Source organism: Coregonus lavaretus, assembly GCF_964263955.1.
Source record: "Coregonus lavaretus genome assembly, contig: HAP1_SCAFFOLD_408, whole genome shotgun sequence".
Taxonomy (NCBI): Eukaryota; Metazoa; Chordata; class Actinopteri; order Salmoniformes; family Salmonidae; genus Coregonus; species Coregonus lavaretus.
Window position 1 is genome coordinate 44252 of NW_028162593.1, and position 21629 is coordinate 65880.

At 48.6% G+C, this 21629-nt stretch overlaps 2 protein-coding genes across 2 annotated transcripts; one reads left to right on the plus strand and one right to left on the minus strand.

The window, feature by feature from the left end:
* The first annotated feature begins 603 nt into the window (after positions 1-603).
* LOC311119129 (MAPK regulated corepressor interacting protein 2-like) lies at positions 604-6460 on the plus strand. The gene is made up of 5 exons (XM_084193876.1): positions 604-1212; positions 1479-1548; positions 2828-2961; positions 4940-5059; positions 5907-6460. Exons 1-5 carry the CDS (start codon positions 1158-1160, stop codon positions 5975-5977), a joined length of 450 nt encoding a protein of 149 aa, XP_084050002.1. The 5' UTR covers positions 604-1157; the 3' UTR covers positions 5978-6460.
* A 391-nt stretch (positions 6461-6851) lies between these two features.
* On the minus strand, positions 6852-19574 carry LOC311119119 (structure-specific endonuclease subunit SLX4-like; the record flags this gene model as incomplete). Its single annotated transcript, XM_084193861.1, has 13 exons — positions 6852-7215; positions 7356-7691; positions 8017-8119; positions 8342-11385; positions 11609-11778; positions 14230-14376; positions 14773-14948; positions 16452-16716; positions 16868-17160; positions 17391-17656; positions 17988-18224; positions 18717-18939; positions 19052-19574. 13 exons carry the CDS (start codon positions 19572-19574, stop codon positions 6852-6854), a joined length of 6147 nt encoding a protein of 2048 aa, XP_084049987.1.
* Positions 19575-21629: the final 2055 nt, after the last annotated feature.

The window sequence follows — 21629 nt, forward strand, 5'->3', positions numbered from 1 at the left end:
TGATGCACCTGTACTGTCTCTGCCTTCTAGATGGTAGTGGGGTGAACAGGCTCTGGCTCAGGTGATTGAGGTCCTTGATGATAGAGGCAGGATTAGGGTTAGTCCCATACATTGACCTATATAGAGCAGATGTATCCTAGTGTAGGGGGCAGGGTGAAGCCTAGGTAGACTAGTATTACCCTGGTTAAGCCTGTCTGAGCCTCCTCTTTTCACTGGCGAGCTTCAGTTACCAAACATGTCTTGCCTGTCTTACATATGTTCTGACTCCCAATATGTATTTTGAACATATATACTAGGCTATTGCACAACCACCAAAACGCATGCCTTATACTAACAGCCTATGGCTGTGTTTGCATAATGACTCATGATAAATCAGAGAACATTTGTGGTTGATTTTTTATTTATTTCAGCAATCTGATTTAACTTCTCCATTTCATTCCAAATGTTAAACCTGATCATCGTGAATAGGCATCAAATCTCCACGTGCTCGGATTACCGGGTGATAGGTCAGCAGTAGTGCGTTCTGAAGGGCGCTCCTCCTTTAAAACGGCGACGGTTGGGGGCGTGTAGTGACATGACCGGGGTGCCCATGACGGTCCTATCAGTGTCCTGATGAAATCATGTGTGCGGTGTTACTGTCATTGTATGATAGGGTTGTCTCTCACAAAGGGGAATTTAATCAATATAACTAACAGTATTTTCTATTCAAAAACATTGATCGGAAGGGTTGGAGTTTCTTCTCCAACAGACACTTGAATTCCATATCAGTATTGATTCACGATTCACCTTGGTTAACCTATTGGCTATACCCTTGAAGCACCAGCAGACGGCCTCTTTAACCAAACATATGCTTATTCGTAGCAGCGACGGTCACAGCACAGCACAGCACAGCACAGCACAGGAGCACGTTGCAGTACCGAGATCTCTTAACCGAACCGGAGACGTAGGCTACGTAGCACGGAGCAGCTGACTTGGAAAAGCAGGCGCTATAATTTTCCCACCGTGGCTGCGTCGAGAGAACGGCCAAAAAGTGGGTTGCTTTAAAGACCACCACGGTATTTAGAGTCGACACATTGTAGGCTATCACACCACTTCCGACTTGTTTGAAGATAACCCACTTATCTTTCCTTCGCAACACTGAAGTTCTCGGCTTTCACATGATGTACACTATTACTAGAGGTCCCAGTAAACTTGTTACACAGCGCAGGACAGGTGAGCATCAATTATGTATTTTTTTAATTCTCCAATCCAATTATGTATTGCCTATATTATTGATATTATCGATAAAAGCCTTCGAGTCATGTCAATAAAGCAGTTGTGCACTTTTCAAAACCTATATCATGAACATGGAACTGTGTTTAATTGAACCTAGGCCTATATGTTACATTCGATTAGATCTGTCGGATTCAAAAGCATATTTTAATGACAAGCATACATGTTGTGATCAGTGCAACATTGCTATTCTATTTTCATTTCAGGTCCCACGCAGCAAATTGAGAATAAAACCAACGACTTGAAGCTCAAACCGACCCCCTGGTTATCCTCAAAGTAAGTTGCCATATTGCATTACTTTAGGCCTATCATTTATCATAATCATATCAAGAAGCGCGAGCAAACCAGTCAGCTGAAGATTCCATGGTATGTGTGTGGCGTATAGTGGAAAAACATGATCATGTAACGTTGTTTCCACTATCATTTTTGTAGTACGTCACGATTCACGGAATGTAATCTTAGAACGTTCGTTATCCTGTATTTTACTGCAATATAGTATCGATACACCGAGAAGCTACATTGTGTCGTTGAAGTGTCATTGCAACGTTTTCTCCATTCTTCGGAAACGGTCTGACCTTGCGAGGTTAGCTGACAGGCTTGCTGGCTAGCAGCGCGTGCTAACTTTGTCCATTTGTTTATTGTCCAAACGCAGTAGAGAAACATTGCACCATTTTTGAACAGCCGTTCGAACGTGGGGAATCGGTCAGTGGTTACATTGTAGCCAGTGTAGAACTATGGGCAATATAAGAACGTAGCATGCGTTCAAAGTAGAATATGCCTCGCGCGGTCTGTAAGGACACACAGTTAAGTTTAGCAATGGGGCATTTGGTTGAGTAAGCAAGCATTTTGCCCTGTCATATACGTTGGTATATTTTCAATACAGGATCAAATGCATTCATACAATGTAGCCTAATGCACGCGTGTTACATAATGCCATAGTCATTCAATCGTTTCCTGGGAATCACTCCGCACAGACTTTTATAATCCGTCTCTGTTGTCTCCATAGCAACGTCATTGTGTACGGAAGTAGGTACAGCGGATTCCCACCAATCCTTACATTTCTATGGTAGCAGAGTGGGCATGACATGCTATCTGGGGAGAAGAGAATTCCTGAATATTATAGACACCACCACTGAACCTCTAGGCTAGATATGCAAAGTACTAAATGCAAAGTAAATTGTATCAGTATATGTACTTATCTATCCAGTGCAGTTGGGACAGCGGTCGGTTGTGAGTGAATGTATCAATGTCCTCTATGTTTTTAGTGTATGCAGCATGATGGACAGACTGGTTTAAATATGTATCTGATCCTTTTAATGGAAGGTGATGCCAACAAAAAAAAGTCCATCCTGGATGGACAATAAAGTTGTATTCTATTAAAAAATAAATAGTCCTTTTGGGTTTTATGGAAAAAGTATAATCTAGTGCCCAGCATATACATTTCTGAAGCAAGACCAGCTATTCCAGAGGTGTACACAATGAGATTTCACACACTGTTACTGATTCAGAACATGCTTAATTACCGTAATTTTCTATCTGTATATCTGTCGTCTAGCTCTCCAGCTCCTAAGATAGTGTTTAATCGCCTGAACGGGAAGCGATACCACACTGCAGCCACACAGAAGGAAGACACTCCATCTGCAGGCTTCACCCCCGCTCATGAAGAGAATGTCCGATTTGTGTACGAAGGTGAGACTCATTGACTACTAGACAGATGAGACGTTATCCATTTTTCTCATGCACAGAGCCATGGACTCACACTCATTCACACAGTATAAGGCTTTCATCCTGACGATATAAGGAGTATTGTAGATGCTCAAATATGCAATTTGAAGGTTATTAATGAGCTATACTAAGTTGTTTTATGCATACACATTCCAGTTCACATCATTTGAATGGAAGGCCATTGTAGCTGACTAACATCTTGACCAGCAGCCTTTTACATTTTAGTCATTTAGTAGACGCTCTTATCAGGAGCGCCTTACAGGAGCAATTAGGGTTAAGTGCCTTGCTCAAGGGCACATCGACAGATTTTTCACCTAGTTGGCTCGGGGATTAGAACCAGCAACCTTTCGGTTACTAGCACAACGCTCTTAACCACTAAGCTACCTGCATTAAAATCACTGCATTTGAGGACTAGACTACCTAATGCATGAGGAGAATAGACACTAAAGCAAACAGGGGATGTGAATATATAGAAGAGAGATGGATATATGGAGGTATAGAAGAGAGAGCGAGAGAACCAAGTGGAGTTTAGGCCTACACATGAAAGCAAACAGGGAGGATAAAAGATGGTGGAGAGAGAGAGAGAAATAACCACATGACCTCATTCAAAATAATAATTGGACCATACATTCTAAGTGGTTGATGGCTACAATAATCCACATAGTTTAAATGATGTAATCAAGTGCAAAAGTCGAGGCATTCCTTCTGACACAGTTTGGGTATAGTTTGTTAAAAATCGTCAAACCATAGAGAAGGTAAATGGTTAGATTACTTAAATTTGTGTGTTTGGGTATATGTTGTGAAATTGTTAGATATTACTTGTTAGATATACTGCACTGTCAGAGCTAGAAACACAAGCATTTTGCTACACCCGCAATAACATCTGCTAAACACATGTATGTGACCAATACGATTTGATTTGGTTGATGGAAATATTTGAGTGCTTTATCGACGTGATCAAGTACATAAGTGGAGACATTCTTTCTGACACAGTTTGGGATAGTTTGTTCTATACTTTCAGCCTGCTCTGATGAAGACATGACTTGTAGCAGAATGGAAAAGACTCAGCATGACCTGTTCTGTTGTTCTTGGAGCACTGCTCAATATTAACGGTCAGAAGGAAGTTCTGGGCATCCCGTTTGTTTTTATAAAACATCTTACAGAGCACAGCTCTACTCATTTAAAGAAAGTATTTGACTCCGTTGCCAATGCAAACAGCTATATTGTAGTGCGTGAAATAGTCAAGTTCAGTCACTGTGTTATAAAGTGATATCGGTTGTCAATGAAACCATGAAAACACTACCAAGTAATGTGAGTAAGGTGAAACTCCTTTACACTTTGCACTTCAGTGAGCTTGGTTTTATTTTTGTACATTTACATTCAAATGCTTTTCACAGAGATGTATACAGTCAACACACTGAATTTGAAAGTGTAAGGGGTGTGTTTTAACTCCATACTGAAACACACAACCTCCAGTCTTATCTCAACTCCTTCTAGTAGTGTGGCTGATGCAATGTACTGTAGTTCTGGCCTGGTCCACTCGAGTACACATCATTTCAATTTTGAGCATAAGCAAGGTTACACCTCTAGAGGAATAGTTTATTTAAAATAAAAATTATAATAATAATTAATGTAAAAGAGGAAAACGTGAACCCCCAGTTTCATAGCTGTGGGAAGTTGTGGTGCGAAGGGTGCTGCAGCAGCCCATGATACTGTAAGATCGCAATAATGGATTTATATTTTTATAAACAGCACCCCCAACCCAAAACATCTTCCTGCGGCCATGCCCAGTTTGTTTTATGTAGTCATAGGCTGCGTGTTTTTCTACAACTACCTAGGAAGTGCAGCGTAACACGCATGGAAAAAGTTATTTGCTGTAACATGTATCTTCAGTTAGTGTCTGTGTATTAATGCCCCTGTATATTCTCTCTCCCCTCTGCAGCATGGCAGGAGATAGAGCAGCAGCTGGCAGGAGATGGAGAGGGCAGTGTGGAGCCTGCTGCTGTATGTGGCCAGGGCCCCGTGCAGTACGCAGAGAAGACCCCCAGTACCACAATGAAGAGTGAGTATCTATAGGCCTTATTCACTAGCCGCCATCTTGTTTAATCAGCCTCCATCTTGCTCTACTGAAGATATTTGGGAGAGGCTGTACACTACAGTCTACCTCTACTTCCTATGTCATTACATCCAATTATGTGATGCCCAGGGCCTGTATTCACAATGCTCCTCAGAGTAAGAGTGCTGATCTAGGATCTGGTCCCCTCTGTCCATACAATCTTATTCATTATGATCTAAAATACCAAAACGGATCCTAGATCAGCACTCCTACTCATTCTCCACTTTGTCATGGTCTTAACCCTCTATTTTAGTGTATTTCTGTCTAGTCATATAAACGTCTGTCTAAAGAAACACAGCAGGCTAAGCATTTTTTTGGCTCTGTCTTATCTGCAGCTAGATAGAGAGGAGAGGTCGCAAGGCAAGCTTTCGTTTTAATGTTTAACTCTCTGGTCTATGAACAACTACCATTCTCTCACCTTGGATAAACTGGTGCACCTGCTGGTTGCTGATTTTCAAAAGTTTTACACAACCTGTTCAGTCCTGTTCAGTTTGTAGGTCACTGGACAGTTACTTAACAGTAGATGGACAGTACTGTAGTGTTTGAGGTTACAGAGAGAGAAAGAGTGAGGAGTTTGAAGTACAACTGTAATATCTCAATAAGCAAAACTCTCAGATACGGTTTTCTCCCTTTCTCACACTATTGCCTCTCCTTCTCTCTATGCAGACTTGTGCTCAGGATGTGTAGACTGTTATGTGAGATGCAGACAGGGTGTGTAGACTTGTGAGATTCAGACTGAGGTACCATAATAGTAATGTTCTCTCATTAGCACCTATTCCCTGTCTCCTTACAGACTTTGTGCCCATAGACCTGGAGGAGTGGTGGGCCCAGCGTTTCCTGGCCAACATCGCTAACCTGTCGTGACGGGACAGGAAGAGAAGGAGTAACCAGGGAGGAGAAGGGACAGGAGGTGCTGACTGGCGAGGAAGCCACATGGGCCAAGCTGTGATCAGAAGAAGCGGCGCAGGAGGAGGGGTGGAGAGAGGACATTCTGGTTCTGAAGCTGCAGTTTAGTGGGCTTCCTGTATTTTGTACCTAGTATTTTGGGTACAAAGGCATACCGATATCTGCACCGTGCTAGGGGAGTGTGTGACACTTTCCCCGAATGGTCCTGAAGTGATGAACTTTTAGACTGAACGCTCCACCTCCAAGGAAAGTGGCTGTTCCTGATTGGCTAATCAACCAGAAGAACCAATTAATGAAGAGGATCTGTGATTTTTCTTCTGCTTGTGTTTTCTTTTTAATAAGTACCTCACTGCCCCCAACATAAGTTGTGCTCAGATTGAAAAGTCTTTCTTGGCTGGTCTTTGGAGAAAAACAAAAGAAAAACAGTAAAATATTTTTCACAATTTTGCTTTGTGCTGAAGTTATTCCTGGGTAATCAAATGGGTAATCCAGGGGTTTTGAATGTTAACTACTATTTTGGCTTGTGGACAACAGTTTAATAACCCAGTGAAAATGGCTTAGTCCAGACTAGTATAGCATGCTGTAAAGATGATTGAGTTCATCCCAGGGACTTGACACTAGGAAGGGAACATAAATGTGACTTTTTTTATTTTCTCTTAGTTGTAGAAGTCCAACATTTTAAATTAAATCCAAACAATATACAACCAATATAAAACAGGAAACAATTGAACTTTAACTCAGTGGTAGTAACATTTGACAGCCTTAATTGCCACTGATAAAATGTTCACTTCAAATCCACCTTTGCCTCCACTGTATCCTCACACAGGTAACTTCAATCTGCCGTTTTAGCTACCCCTCTCCCTCCCCTTCCCCTCCCTCCAGCCCTGGTCACCCCCTTCCCTCTCCTCTTTCTCCCTCCCCTCAGTCCAGGCCTGGCTGTGGTAAACGTAATGCACTGGGAATCCAGGTAGTCTAGTAGCTTGGCTGCCCCCAGCCGGATACCTGCGGCCTTGAGTCTGGCCTGGAGGTCTGACAGGACCAGGGGCTGGTAGTGGAGGATCTGCCCGTAGAGGTGAGGGTCTGACTGGATGAAACGACGGACAGCGACGAGGCTGTCCTGGAGCTTGGAGGCAGACTGCGAGGAAGTAATGTCGTCGTTATCTGAGTCATCAGAGAGGCACTGCTCTGGATTAGACCTGGAGAATAGATTGGGGGGTGAACGGAGGAGTGTCAATGTTAGTACATTTGACTTAATTTAGCAGTCAATAAATATATTCAAGACAAATACATACATGAACAACATCTGTTAAAAAAAAAAAACACTTGCAGTGCTAACCTCTCAGAGTCTTCACTGGGTGCTGTGGAGGACTTATTGGATCCCTGAGAGGCAGAGAGAGGCTCCATGTCCTCCTCCCCACCAGGCAGTTTCACCAGGGAGACTGTAGGTGCTGCTCTTTCACTAGGCTCTTTAAACCCCCCAGTCTGGGCACAGGACACTGGCTTTCTGGTGGGCTCCATGGAGGTGGTGGTGGGTAGGGGCCCGACGGCTCTGGGGCGACCCAGGGAAGGTGCCTCATCCTCGGACTCTGAACTGATGACCTGGTGGGTGTACTGGTGGATCTCCTTGAGCTTCAGGATCATCTGGCGCTTGGGTAAGGGACGCACACCGAATCTAGAGGGAGGGAGGATACAGAGCAGGTTGGCAACAGGCTTTTACTATATGAAGAGGGAGATGGTAACAGAAAGAGAGATAGATGGAGAATATAGACAGACTACACTGAGAACTGCCATGCATTGTGCTCCTAAAATAATCTCACAAATATCCAAACAATCATCAAAAAACTATCACTGGAGGAAAAAGGACTGGAAACTAGACCAGGCTAGGTCTGCTCTGCAGATGGCAGTAGTGACGGGGGAGTGAAATAACTGCATGAATTAAATAACTGATAGAAAAGACAGAGAGACTGTTATGAAGTGATGTGTTGGGGGAGTCAGACCTATTGAGCTTGTTCTTGAGATCAGGTGTGTCCATGTCAGAGTAGCTGGGCATGGGGGTGATGGGGACCAGGGGGCCCTGCTGGCCTTTCCTACGGGACGCCACTGTGGAGAGAGGGGTCAAAGGGTAGCCAAACAAGAACAGATGTAACAAAACAGAGAATGTGTTTCACATTTGTATTGCATTTATGGATCAGAATATCACGAATGGAAGATTGTTCAATATTTCAACAGTACGAAGTAATGAAGCCAGCTTTGAACACGAGCTAGCTAGATTAAACATTAAAACCTCTATACAAGGGGTTATAACTGCTGATAGTGAATTACCTGGAGTCTTGAGCTGGGCCACTCTCTGAGCCAGAGCTACAGCATTCACCCTCTGAGAGAGAGGAAGAGCCTCCTCCTCCCCCCAGTCGTCCCAGATCTTAGCGTCCAGGAGGCTAGCGTTGATCTCTGCGTTGGCCTGGGGCGTAGTGGTGTTGGGTGGAGGTGGAGAGGGGGTGGAGAAAGAGTGGCTGGTGTGGGTTTTAGGAGGAGAGGGGGTAAAAGTAGAGGATGGTCCTGCAACCTCTCCATCTCTCCGGCCCTGTCTTGGAGGACTAGCCCCACCGCCGCTGCTCTCCATCCTCAGACTGAAGCACACGTCCTGGGATCGTTCTCCGTCCGTGTCCCCTCCTCCTGCGTTTAGGCCCCAGGAGTCATCGAAGGCCAAGGGTGGCTCGTCCATCCCGAGGAAGCTCTGTTGAAAGCTGTTAGTGGACCTCTCCATATCTTCTCCTTCTCTTTTTTCTATCTCTTCCTCCTGCTCTTCCTCCTTCACTACACTCCTTTCCAGTTCCTCTATTTCCATCCTGTCATCCGATTCCTCTCTCACCCCCCTCTCTTTCTCTCCCTCCGTCTCTCTATCTCCTGGGCTGTGGAAGTATTTAGACTCGGTGGATGGTCGGCGTTGTCCGGGGGAGCCGTTCTTCTCTCTCGGTTGGGTAAGGGACTCCTTATGTGGGGACGAGGAGGGGTCGGAAGGGTCCGAGAGGGACAGGTGCAGAGACCCCAGTCCCCCTCTCTTCCATGGGCTCCCAGAGAACCCCAGCCCCCTCCCTTTCTGCCTGGTTCCGCTGTCCCCCTCCCCTGCACCGTCTCTCAGAAGAGGGGAGGCCATGGAGGCCAGAGACGGAGCGGAGGGCTTGGGTAGATCTGAATGAAGGGGAGTGGAGCTGTAAGAATGGGGGACGTCGTGGAGAGGGGTACCCTTGGTGGAGGCGTCTGGTGGAGGGATGAAGGAGAGAGAGGGGGTCAGGCGGGGGAGGCGGGAGCGTTTTGATTGGGACTGGGAGGGGACCGTGAATACAGGGGAGCGGGCAGCACGGTCAGACCCGACTGAACCACTGTTGTATTTCTGGGAAGAGCGGTCGTCATGGTCGAGACCCAAGCTGGAGTGCCGTGGCCCACTGTTGTCTGATTTCTGCCTAGAAATAGAGGACTCTGTCTGGGCAGAATATGTAGAAACCCTGGGCGGGTTGGAGGTGGTGGAGGTCTGAAGGCTAGGCCTGAAAGGGAGGGTGGGAGAGGAGAAAACTGATGCTGCAGAAGAGGAGGAAGAGGAGTTAGCCTTAGGAAAGAGCTGAGTGCGACGCATGCTACTATAGGTCTGGGTAGAGCTGGTGCTGGTCCTCTTGGATGGCGTGGCCGGGATGAGCCAAGACATCTCTGCAGAACAGTCCATGGGACTAGTAGAACCAGCAGAACCAAGAGTAGAACCTGGTTTATAACCAGGAGGATCTGGATCTAGGCCATGATCTGAAGGTGAGACAGAAGGAACCCTCACAGAACAACTACTAGTCTCCTTCGAGCTGGGTTTCTTAGGTTCTGTGTCTGATTGGGTTCTTGAGGTGGGTTTATTGGGTTCTGTGTTGGATTGAGATCTGATTCGGGTGTAGCCTTGGTGGTTCTGGGAGAGACGAGGAGGGGGTGGTGGAGAGGGGCTGGTAGGTGCTAGATCCCCTACCTCCATCTCTTCACTAGAGTCAGACAGAACTATAAGCTCAGGTTCTTCTTTGGTTCTGTGAGGAGGGGAGAGGGGTACAGAAATACTGTAAAGACCATGACTCTCTCTCTCTACATCCTCTGGATTAGATGGTATCTTCTCTTGGAATAACTCCTTACACACAGGAACTTTCCCTCCTCCAACCACCCCCTCCGTCCTACCTCCTGCCCCGATATCAGTCATTTCCTCTGGAGACAAACCAGGAACAGGTAGGGCGGATACACCAGGGACCAGAGGAGGACTGATTGAGAGGTCAATGATTTCACTGGCTGAGTACTGGAGGGTAGGGATCGCTGTCGGTCTCGTACCCCCATCGACCCTCACCCTTGTGGGCTGGGAGCGGGAGGACAGTGGGGGTGGGGAGGTGGGCTCTGGCTGTCTCGCATCCTCCTCTACCATGGTCCTGGGGGGCTGGGAGCGGGAGAGTTTGTGGCTAGCCCTGGGGGGTTGGGAGTGGCAGGATGGGGGTGTTGGTGGGGAGGTGTGGGGCTCCTCCTGCGTCTCATAGACCCCCCAGGAGTCAGACAAGAGGCGGCTGTAGCTACGGTCCAGACTGGTGATTAGCTCCTGATCGTCATGGGGGCTGGGGTGGAGGCTTTTATTTGTAGATACCTCTCCGACACTTCTTGAGCTTGTGACGTTTGATTCAAATTGTTTTATTCTGTCTGATTCCATGGTGGCTGTTCTAGAACATTTTGGATCTCTACCTTCTGATTTGTTGAGATCAGTTTTTATCCTATTTGGACTCCCCCTGTCTGTGTCAATGTCACCCATAGCTATGGCTGCCTCCAAACTGGGCAGTTTTGTTTGAAGGGATGTCATGCGTGTTAATTCAGTCCTATCTGAGTGTTCAGCCAATGAGTGAGCTTGGATTGGAGCCTCCTGCTCTTCTTCTGTCTCTGTGAAAAATGTCACTCCTCCCTCCTCATCCTCCTCTTCTTCTGATTCTTCCTTTTCACTCTCTTTCCCTTCATCCCTCTTTCTCTGAGTGGCGGCAAACTCATATATCTCCTCCATCTCTTCTTCGTTCACCCTTTCTTCGTTCGTCTCTCCGTCTTCTATCGTCACGCCATCCCCTCGCCCCTCCCCCTCCATCGCTATCTCTCCTTCCTCTGCTCTGCCCTCATCTTCCTCAACAACCTCTTCGTTCCACATAGAGCGGAGGAGCTCCATGAAGACCTGGTCTCGGTGCTCCTCCTCTCCCCCAGATTGATGCTCCTGGGCTGGGTAGTCTCCCCACGGATCCCCCTGTCCCTCTACACCTCTGTGGATGTCTGTCTGAGCTGGGTAGAGATGGCACAGCTGCTGCAGCTCCTCCAGGTCGAACCTGATGAGGACAAAACAGAGAGAACGAAGGAGTGTTACAGAAAGAGAGGGAGACAGACAGAAAGAGAAACAGAAAGCAACAGGGGAGGGAAGATAAAGAACAATATGTTAATTCTAACTCACTCTTTATTTATTATGTAATACTCTCTGTTACTTAGATTAAGTCATATCACTTAAACACCAGTCTACCCATCCAGACGGAGGTGTTTTGAGTCAGACTTTACCTGGATGCCAGCTCCTGTACGTGTGGCAGCAGGGTGGGTGTGAGGGGGCAGTGGGCTGTGTAGATGTACTGGAGCAGGGTATACACAGCCTGGCCTGGTACCTCACCCAACAACACCCTCTGGGCTGAGGGCATGGCCTCCTCCTGCACCCCAAATCCACTGTCATGGACCTGGGAAAGAGACAGAGGGTGGGGGGAGGGAAAGAGACAGAGGGTGGGGGGAGGGGGGGAGACAGAGGGTGGGGGGAGGGGGGGGAGACAGAGGGTGGGGGGAGGGGGGGGGGGAAGAGGGATGGGGTGGGGGGAGAGAGACAGAGGGATAGGGTGGGGGGAGAGAGACAGAGGGATGGGGTGGGGGGAGAGAGACAGAGGGATGGGGTGGGGGGAGAGAGACAGAGGGATGGGGTGGGGGGGAGAGAGAGACAGAGGGATGGGGTGGGGGGAGAGAGAGACAGAGGGATGGGGTGGGGGGAGAGAGACAGAGGGATAGGGTGGGGGGAGAGAGACAGAGGGATAGGGTGGGGGGAGAGAGACAGAGGGATAGGGTGGGGGGAGAGAGACAGAGGGATAGGGTGGGGGGAGAGAGACAGAGGGATAGGGTGGGGGGAGAGAGACAGAGGGATGAGGTGGGGGGAGAGAGACAGAGGGATGGGGTGGGGGGAGAGAGACAGAGGGATGGGGTGGGGGGAGAGAGACAGAGGAATGGGGTGGGGGGAGAGAGAGACAGAGGGATGGGGTGGGGGGAGAGAGAGACAGAGGGATGGGGTGGGGGGAGAGAGAGACAGAGGGATGGGGTGGGGGGAGAGAGAGACAGAGGGATGGGGTGGGGGGAGAGAGAGACAGAGGGATAGGGTGGGGGGGAGAGAGAGGGATAGGGTGGGGGGGGGAGAGACAGAGGGATAGGGTGGGGGGGGGAGAGACAGAGGGATAGGGTGGGGGGGGGAGAGACAGAGGGATGGGGTGGGGGGGGAGAGACAGAGGGATGGGATGGGGTGGGGGGGAGAGACAGAGGGATGGGATGGGGTGGGGGGGGGAGAGACAGAGGGATGGGGTGGGGGGGGGAGAGACAGAGTGATGGGGTGGGGGGGGGAGAGACAGAGGGATGGGGTGGGGGGGGGAGAGACAGAGGGATAGGGTGGGGGGGAGAGAGACAGAGGGATGGGGTGGGGGGGGGAGAGACAGAGGGATGGGGTGGGGGGGGGAGACAGAGGGATGGGGTGGGGGGGGGAGAGACAGAGGGATGGGGTGGGGGGGGAGAGACAGAGGGATGGGGTGGGGGGGGAGAGACAGAGGGATGGGGTGGGGGGGGGAGAGACAGAGGGATGGGGTGGGGGGGGGAGAGACAGAGGGATGGGGTGGGGGGAGGGAGACAGAGGGATGGGGTGGGGGGGGGGGAGGGATGGGGTGGGGGGGGGGAGGGATGGGGTGGGGGGGGGGAGGGATGGGGTGGGGTGGGGGGGGGGGGGATGGGGTGGGGAGACAGAGGGATGGGGTGGGGGGGGGGGAGACAGAGGGATGGGGTGGGGGGGGGGAGACAGAGGGGTGGGGGGGGGGAGACAGAGGGATGGGGTGGGGGGGGAGAGACAGAGGGATGGGGTGGGGGGGGAGAGACAGAGGGATGGGGTGGGGGGGGGAGAGACAGAGGGATGGGGTGGGGGGGGAGAGACAGAGGGATGGGGTGGGGGGGAGAGAGACAGAGGGATGGGGTGGGGGGAGAGAGACAGAGGGATGGGGTGGGGGGGGGAGAGACAGAGGGATAGGGTGGGGGGGAGAGAGACAGAGGGATGGGGTGGGGGGAGAGAGACAGAGGGATGGGGTGGGGGGGGGAGAGACAGAGGGATGGGGTGGGGGGGGAGAGACAGAGGGATGGGGTGGGGGGGAGAGAGACAGAGGGATAGGGTGGGGGGAGAGAGACAGAGGGATAGGGTGGGGGGAGAGAGACAGAGGGATAGGAGGGTGGGGAGAGAGACAGAGGGATAGGGTGGGGGGAGAGAGACAGAGGGATAGGAGGGTGGGGAGAGAGACAGAGGGATAGGAGGGTGGGGAGAGAGACAGAGGGATAGGGTGGGGGGAGAGAGACAGAGGGATAGGGTGGGGGGAGAGAGACAGGGATAGGAGGGTGGGGAGAGAGACAGGGATAGGAGGGTGGGGAGAGAGACAGAGGGATAGGGTGGGGGGAGAGAGACAGAGGGATAGGGTGGGGGGAGAGAGACAGAGGGATAGGAGGGTGGGGAGAGAGACAGAGGGATGGGGTGGGGGGAGAGAGACAGAGGGATAGGGTGGGGAGAGAGAGACAGAGGGAGAGAGTGGGGAGGGAGAGAGTGGGGGGAGAGAGGGGAGAGAGAGACAGAGGGAGAGAGTGGGGAGAGAGAGAGAGAGTGGGGAGAGAGAGACAGAGGGAGAGAGTGGGGAGAGAGAGACAGAGGGAGAGAGTGGGGAGAGAGAGACAGAGGGAGAGAGTGGGGAGAGAGAGACAGAGGGAGAGAAGGACAGATGATAGAGGGAGGGATTGAGAGAACGAGAGATAGAAAACAAATCATAATTCAACTGTAAATAAAAAATGGTTTCAAATGAGAACCATACAAGCAAATATTACTAGGTGAAATCCACACATGCACTTACCATCTGCGCCAGCAGGGGGCATCGAGCGTACAGCATGAATGAATGGGTGAAGTACACCTCCCCACTGTCCACCTGTAGCTGGACATCACTGAACTGGGGGTTGTTCACCATACTGGTCAGGTCTGAGGCCAGCCTGGACAGCGCCACCTATGGGTCAGAGACATACACAACAGCTACCATCACAGAGCAATGTGGTCCTCTGTAGCTCAGCTGGTAGAGCACGGCGCTTGTAACGCCAAGGTAGTGGGTTCGATCCCCGGGACCACCCATACACAAAAAAATGTATGCACGCATGACTGGATAAAAGCGTCTGCTAAATGGCATATTATTATTATTTATTATTAATGAGCAGGCAACAAGTGTCCAACACAGGTATGAGAAGGTGATTATATTAGCCCAGGGGTAGCCAACCCTCTTTCTGGAGAGCTACTGGATGTGTAGGGTTTTTCTCCAACCCTACTCTAACACACTGGACTCAGCTAATCAAGGTCTAGTTATGAAAAGGTATACAATAAAGTGGAAGACTTCTAAAAGGTGCCTTACTGATTTCTGGTTGCTCCTGTTGGTGTCTCTGCTTTGAGGAACAGATCTCCTTTGATGGCTTTCAGTGTTTCTAATGCTCTCTGGGATGAAGCCACTGAGACACAGGTCAGGGGGTTCGTCTGTGCTCTCAGGAACAAAGCCACTTAGGTGGAAGTCTGTAACAGTGCTCTCTTTATCTGAGCACAGAGGGAAGATAAACAACGTTAGAGGTACAGTATGTTTGACTTTCAGGGATGCTAGCTACTTTTAGGTATGCTAGCTACTTTTAGGTATGCTAGCTACTCTCAGGGATGCTAGCTACTCTCAGGGATGCTAGCTACTCTCAGGGATGCTAGCTACTCTCAGGGATGCTAGCTTGGGATGCTGTGGGTGTTCCATCTCCATGTCTGTGAGCGTGTGTATACATCCTGTGTCTGTAGTGGAAAAATAGGGAGTGAACAACGATGAAGGCCAGTGACGAAGATGCATCTAGCGACTTGCAGGTGCTGAGGCCCAGAGTAAGGACTCTATCAGGATTTATGGCATCGTCTGGAAGGCTGACCCTATGACGGCTATCACAAAAGTCAAACACACCTTATCCCTGGCTTTCTCCGTGGCGTGACGTTCGCGTAGAACCATGGGAGCACGGACACCGTCGGGGGTTGTGAAGACAGATGAAAACTTGAATCATCTAAATGAATGTTACTGTGTGAATTAAAATGTCTTGTTTGGATTGATTTAAGAGTTCATAAAGAGCTGTGCATTTTTGTGTGTTTTATTGTACTGTAAGTGCTATGGATTGATAGTTAAAGAGTTACTGTGTTATTCTGTCTGCTGGACGGCGGTCAGTTCAAAGAGGGAGCGACCAGATGTGAGCTCCTGTCATTCAGATAAGGGAGGTTCTGGAGTTCATGTGGTATTTTTATGATTTGAGTTTTTTGTTTCGGCCAAACAAAGTGATGTTAATTAGACGATGGGAGATACTGAGATTTGGCGCTCAGGGGAGAATAAAAGATGGGTGGAAACTTAGTTCATGTATTCATTGTAAACCAATCTCCTGGTGTAGCGTTCCATTACACCATAGTGTGTCATTTATACATTTAGACTTTTAGATATTTTGTATCTTTTGACATTGAAGACCTCTGGTATGTATCATTTGATAATTGTATTCTTATTGCGCAACTGTAATACATTGGATTACTTTAGCTATAGATAAGAACTGTAGGCTGCATATTTCTGAGTAATATTCCTTGAATTATTATTTGATGTATGGTCTAATGGTAAATGTCATTCATACTAAACATAGAATATATGCTTGGCCTCTAACTGTACAGCTCTGAGCTAAGGTTAAATCAATCATTTTATGCTAGGACATTGATCGCAAGATATTAGCTCTGTCTCTCAGCCTCTTAATAATTGCATAAGGGTTATCTCGGACACATGTAACATAGTATTCTGAGTGGTGATGCAAGGCTTGCTACCTTGACTAGATCCATGGGATACGCTCATGGGCCTATAGCATTCACACGATAATGGAGTCAGATTGAAGATTATACTATGGATGTATTACTCCTATACTAACTTCTGTCATCCTCGGTTGGATTTCCACTCCTTTACATGTCAGTGTCTTTGTGTTTTGTGCACATTCTTACCCCTGTGTGTTTCCTGTATATAACAGTTCTCCCAGGAGTAGCTCTCACCTCTGGCAGGTCCTGGGGAAGAGTAGCCCCACTGTGTGAGGGTCATTCCCTCATCAGCCAGCTCTATCAGGTCACACAGAGTCTGGCTGCCCACTGGAAGGTGCCCTGTCCCTGGGGTGGAAGGGAGCGAAGAGGGGGCTGCCTGGGTGGAGGGGACTGGTCGTTTGGAGGAGGGGATAGGTTGCTTGGTCATAGAGATGCCTTCTATTATGGAAGGGTTGGTGGAGGATACTGGCATGGCCTTGGTGGGAGACACCATATCCATCTAGGAGAAGACAAATTGTGTGAAATAAATGTAAGTGTGAATGAAAAGGAGACTATGAATCGAGATACACGCATACTATTAATGCAAATCAGAGTATTAGAAGCACAGATGTGAAAGTATGAGTAACACACACACACACACAGGCTCTCACCTTTACAGACACCCAAGGCTGTATAAACTCTCTGAGCTCTGGGGTGTAGAACTCAGAGATGACCTTTGGCCCTCCGTCCCGCAACGCACTCTTCTGCCAGAGGGGGGCAGCGCTGCAGGAGGGCAGGGTGCTGGGGCAGCGTGTGGGGGTTGGCGGCGAGGGGGCGCGGGTATGGAGGAGGAGGGCAGCCACACGCTCCTGTAGTCGCCTCAGGGCTGTCTCCGAGTCCTGGACCAGGAGGAGGGGAGGGGGGCGAGGGGGTGCCCCCTTTTTCCTCTTGCTACGCCCCTTACCTGGGGAAGGGGTCAAGAGAAAAGGAGGACACGGCTATGATATTAATCATATAATAGAAACATAAAATTGTTTATACATGTATTGTTTCATATCAATGCATTTAGTATAGTTTGCTCCTGTTTTATATAATAAAGGGAAATAATTTTTCATCACAGCAAATACATCCTTATAATCATAGCATAATGCATTGCCTAAACAAGATGTAGGTTCAGTCAAGATAGTGACTTACTTGTCTTACTTGGTTCAGCTCTCCACTTCAATGGTGAAAGAGGGAGGAGGGCTGGGAGCTGCTGACCCCCTTCTCTCTCTGTCTCCCTCTGTATCTCTCTCTGCATATCCCGCTCCATCTCTTTCTCCTTCTCCAGGAGGGAGTGGGACAGGGCCATGGCCACCATGGTGTCTTCGTCTAGGCCACGGGGCTTCTTTCTGGGCTTCTTCCTGCCCGGGAGGCTGGGGTCTGTGGAGCCTTTACGCTTGGAGCCTCCGGCCTGCGGACTGGGGGAGAGGAGAGGGTTACTCAAGGGTAGAATAGAATAGTTTATTGTCCTCCAACATTTTAACAATGCAGTGTTTCTCCTACATTTATTTATCTAGGTGGGTCACAAAGGCCCCAAAAGCAGCATACAGGGGTGGTTCAGTAGGGCACAATGTTAGCTCTATCAAGTACACTTGTATCTGCAATGTTCAGTATGTTGCACCCTCCTGAACATGACTTAATGCTTCTAACATCAAAGTTATCGATTTAATGTACAGTAACAGCAGTCAGGTTTTTTGGGTTGGTTGATGGTTCAAAGGGGGCGGGACCAATCAGGCCAGGTTGACTTACGGTTGGTTGGCGGTGCTGTCAGTCAGGCTCCCTGCAGCCTCGGCAGCCTGTCTCTGTACAGCCTGCAGCAGCACGGCAGGAGCCACGCCCATCGTGGAGGAGCAGCGCTTCAGGTGGGCCGCGCGACTCTTCTGGGACTTGAACCGTTTACCACAGATGGGGCACTCTGGGACGCGGGGAGCGGGAGGAGGGGCGGGGGCAGCACGGGGGGCACTGTCCTCACTCTCATCTAGACACCTGGATAGGGGACATTGGGTGTCCCAATAATGTCAATTGGTTTATTTTCCTTGTCTCCTTTCCTTCATCTGCACTGATCTGAAAACACTGGACTGTTGAAGGCTACATACACATCAGAAGCTACAAGAGGACATGATTTCACCTATCCAGTTCTTCAAGATCAGGAAAGGAAACAAGGCAGTATCTTCTTTGGAGTCATTGACTGTTCTATTAACAGACATAATCTGGAGTTAGATGGGTCTTTGGAGTTAATGACTGTTCTATTAACAGACAGATTCTGGAGAAAGATGGGTCTTTGGAGTCATTGACTATTCTATTAACAGACAGAATCTGGAGTTAGATGGGTCTTTGGAGTCATTTACTATTCTATTAACAGACAGAATCTGGAGTTAGATGGGTCTTTGGAGTCATTGACTGTTCTATTAACAGACAGATTCTGGAGTTAAATGGGTGAGAGAGCAAGTGTGTGTGTCCAGCTCCAGTAGTCCCTACCTGTTGATGTGCTGGGTGCATCCTGTGGGGCTCATGGCAGATAGGTCCTTCTGGCAGAGCTGACAGAAGAACAGGCCACCCTGCTCTAGGTCCACTGCCCTACCGTGGGCCACAGCCTGGGCCTCCCTGTCCAGCTCCTCCTGTAGACGCAGGGCCAGGGCCTCATCTGAGTCATCCATCTGGGGGTCCAGCGGTAGGGGAGTGGAGGCGGAGGTGGATGGAGCTGAACAGGGGAGGGCAGAGGTGGAGAGAAGGGTAATTAGCATGCCATTGAGTACACACACAAATGAATGAAAAGACACACCATATAATCTAGACACAGTGATGGATCTCACCTTGATTACCTTGCAGTGGATAGGGAGCAGCACCGTCACTTTCACTCCCTGTTGCTGCAGGCTGATTCCTCTCACCATGCACCAGCTTCTGTGGATTGACTCTCTTGAACTGCTGCATCCTGTGTAGCACTTTCTCCTTCACCCCCATTCCCTTATCCTCAGGTCGAGACCCATCAACATCCACAGCCACTGATGACCCATTCTCTCCTCCACCAAGTCCAATTCCTCCATTGACCACTGCTTGTTTAGATTCGTCTGTATTGGAGGGAAGTGGGATTGGTTCATCACAAGCGGTAGAGATGGAGGAAACGTGTTCAGAGTTGTTACCCAAAGCTCCCATGGAACTTGGGCCAACATCTTTCTTCTTCCTCCTAATCGTCACCCTTTTGGTGGGTATGTATTTCGCAGTGTCCTGGGACGAGGGCTCTGCAACACTTCTCTTCTCGGTTTCGCCTGCTTTCCTGCGGACTCGTTTGAGCAACTTGGAGCAGAGGTCCACGAAGTCTTGATCTGAGTCGTCCATCGTATTTGATTGTAGTGGTCTGCTTCTTGCGCCACTAGATAGCTAGCTAGATGTGTTGATTGTTTTGCTAGTAGCTAGCCTCTCGGATTGATAGCCATGGAGGTTAATGCTGCTAGCTAGCTAGCAATGTGGGGTGGCATTTGGGAAATATCCTCTCTTCAGCATAAATATTCTGCATCATTTAGGAATTAATGTGCCATTACTGCATGAAAATTGAAGTTGCATATATGATAGTGGAAACATGTATTACGAGCTAAATTTAGTTTATTATTCAAAATACTTACATTCAACCGCTTCACATTATACTTCCTGTCACGTGACAACAGGCTTGACGTCCACCCAGGTCATGTGATAGGGTGGATTCATGCGTTACAAGACCCGTTATTAAAGTACTAAATAAGTTAGAACATTTAGACAAATAAATACCAGTAGAAGAATAGCAACTAGCTTTTAACTGAAGTATAAGTGACCATATACATTTTTTTTGGCCTTGATGGCTATATCATTTGATTCAACAATAAAATATTCTAAAATCCCCAGCTTCTCCCCTGAAATCATGGCAAGTCATTTGCAATGAATCCACTCTGTGTGTTGAATGCAATGTTTCAATTTAACCTGAAATTTGCATGGCTTCTTGAGAGATAATTGAATGAAGCCCACATACTCACTTTACCTCTTCTCATTCTGAGACGCCCTAATACTCGCTTTACCTCTTCTCATTCTGAGACTGATATACAGTCGTGGTCAAAAGTTTTGAGAATGACACAAATATTAATTTTCACAAAGTCTGCTGCCTCAGTTTTTATGATGGCAATTTGCATTTACTCCAGAATGTTATGAAGAGTGATCAGATGAATTGCAATTAATTGCAAAGTCCCTCTTTGCCATGAAAATGAACTTAATCCCCCCAAAACATTTCCACTGCATTTCAGCCCTGCCACAAAAGGACCAGCTGACATCATGTCAGTGATTCTCTCGTTAACACAGGTGAGAGTGTTGACGAGGACAAGGCTGGAGATCACTCTGTCATGCTGATTGAGTTAGAATAACAGACTGGAAGCTTTAAAAGGAGGGTGGTGCTTGAAATCATTGTTCTTCCTCTGTTAACCATGGTTACCTGCAAGGAAACACGTGCCGTCATCATTGCTTTGCACAAAAAGGGCTTCACAGGCAAGAATATTGCTGCTAGTAACATTGCACCTAAATCAACCATTTATCGGATCATCAAGAACTTCAAAGAGAGAGGTTCAATTGTTGTGAAGAAGGCTTCAGGGCGCCCAAGGAAGTCCAGCAAGCGCCAGGACCGTCTCCTAAAGTTGATTTAGCTGCGGGATCGGGGCACCACCAGTGCAGAGCTTGCTCAGGAATGGCAGCAGGCAGGTGTGAGTGCATCTGCACACACAGTGAGGCGAAGACTTTTGGAGGATGGCCTGGTGTCAAGAAGGGCAGCGAGGAAGCCACTTCTCTCCAGGAAAAACATCAGGGACAGACTGATATTCTGCAAAAGGTACAGGGATTGGACTGCTGAGGACTGGGGTAAAGTCATTTTCTCTGATGAATCCCCTTTCCGATTGTTTGGGGCATCCGGAAAAAAGCTTGTCCGGAGAAGACAAGGTGAGCGCTACCATCAGTCCTATGTCATGCCAACAGTAAAGCGTCCTGAGAACATTCATGTGTGGAGTTGCTTCTCAGCCAAGGGAGTGGGCTCACTCACAATTTTGCCTAAGAACACAGCCATGAATAAAGAATGGGACCAACATCCTCCGAGAACAACTTCTCCCAACCATCCAAGAACAGTTTGGTGACGAACAATGCCTTTTCCAGCATGATGGAGCACCTTGCCATAAGGCAAAAGTGATAACTAAGTGGCTCGGGGAACAAAACATCAACATTTTGGGTCCATGGCCAGGAAACTCCCCAGACCTTAATCCCATTGAGAACTTGTGGTCAATCCTCAAGAGGCGGGTGGACAAACAAAACCCCACAAATTCTGACAAACTCCAAGCATTGATTATGCAAGAATGGGCTGCCATCAGTCAGGAAGTGGCCCAAAGT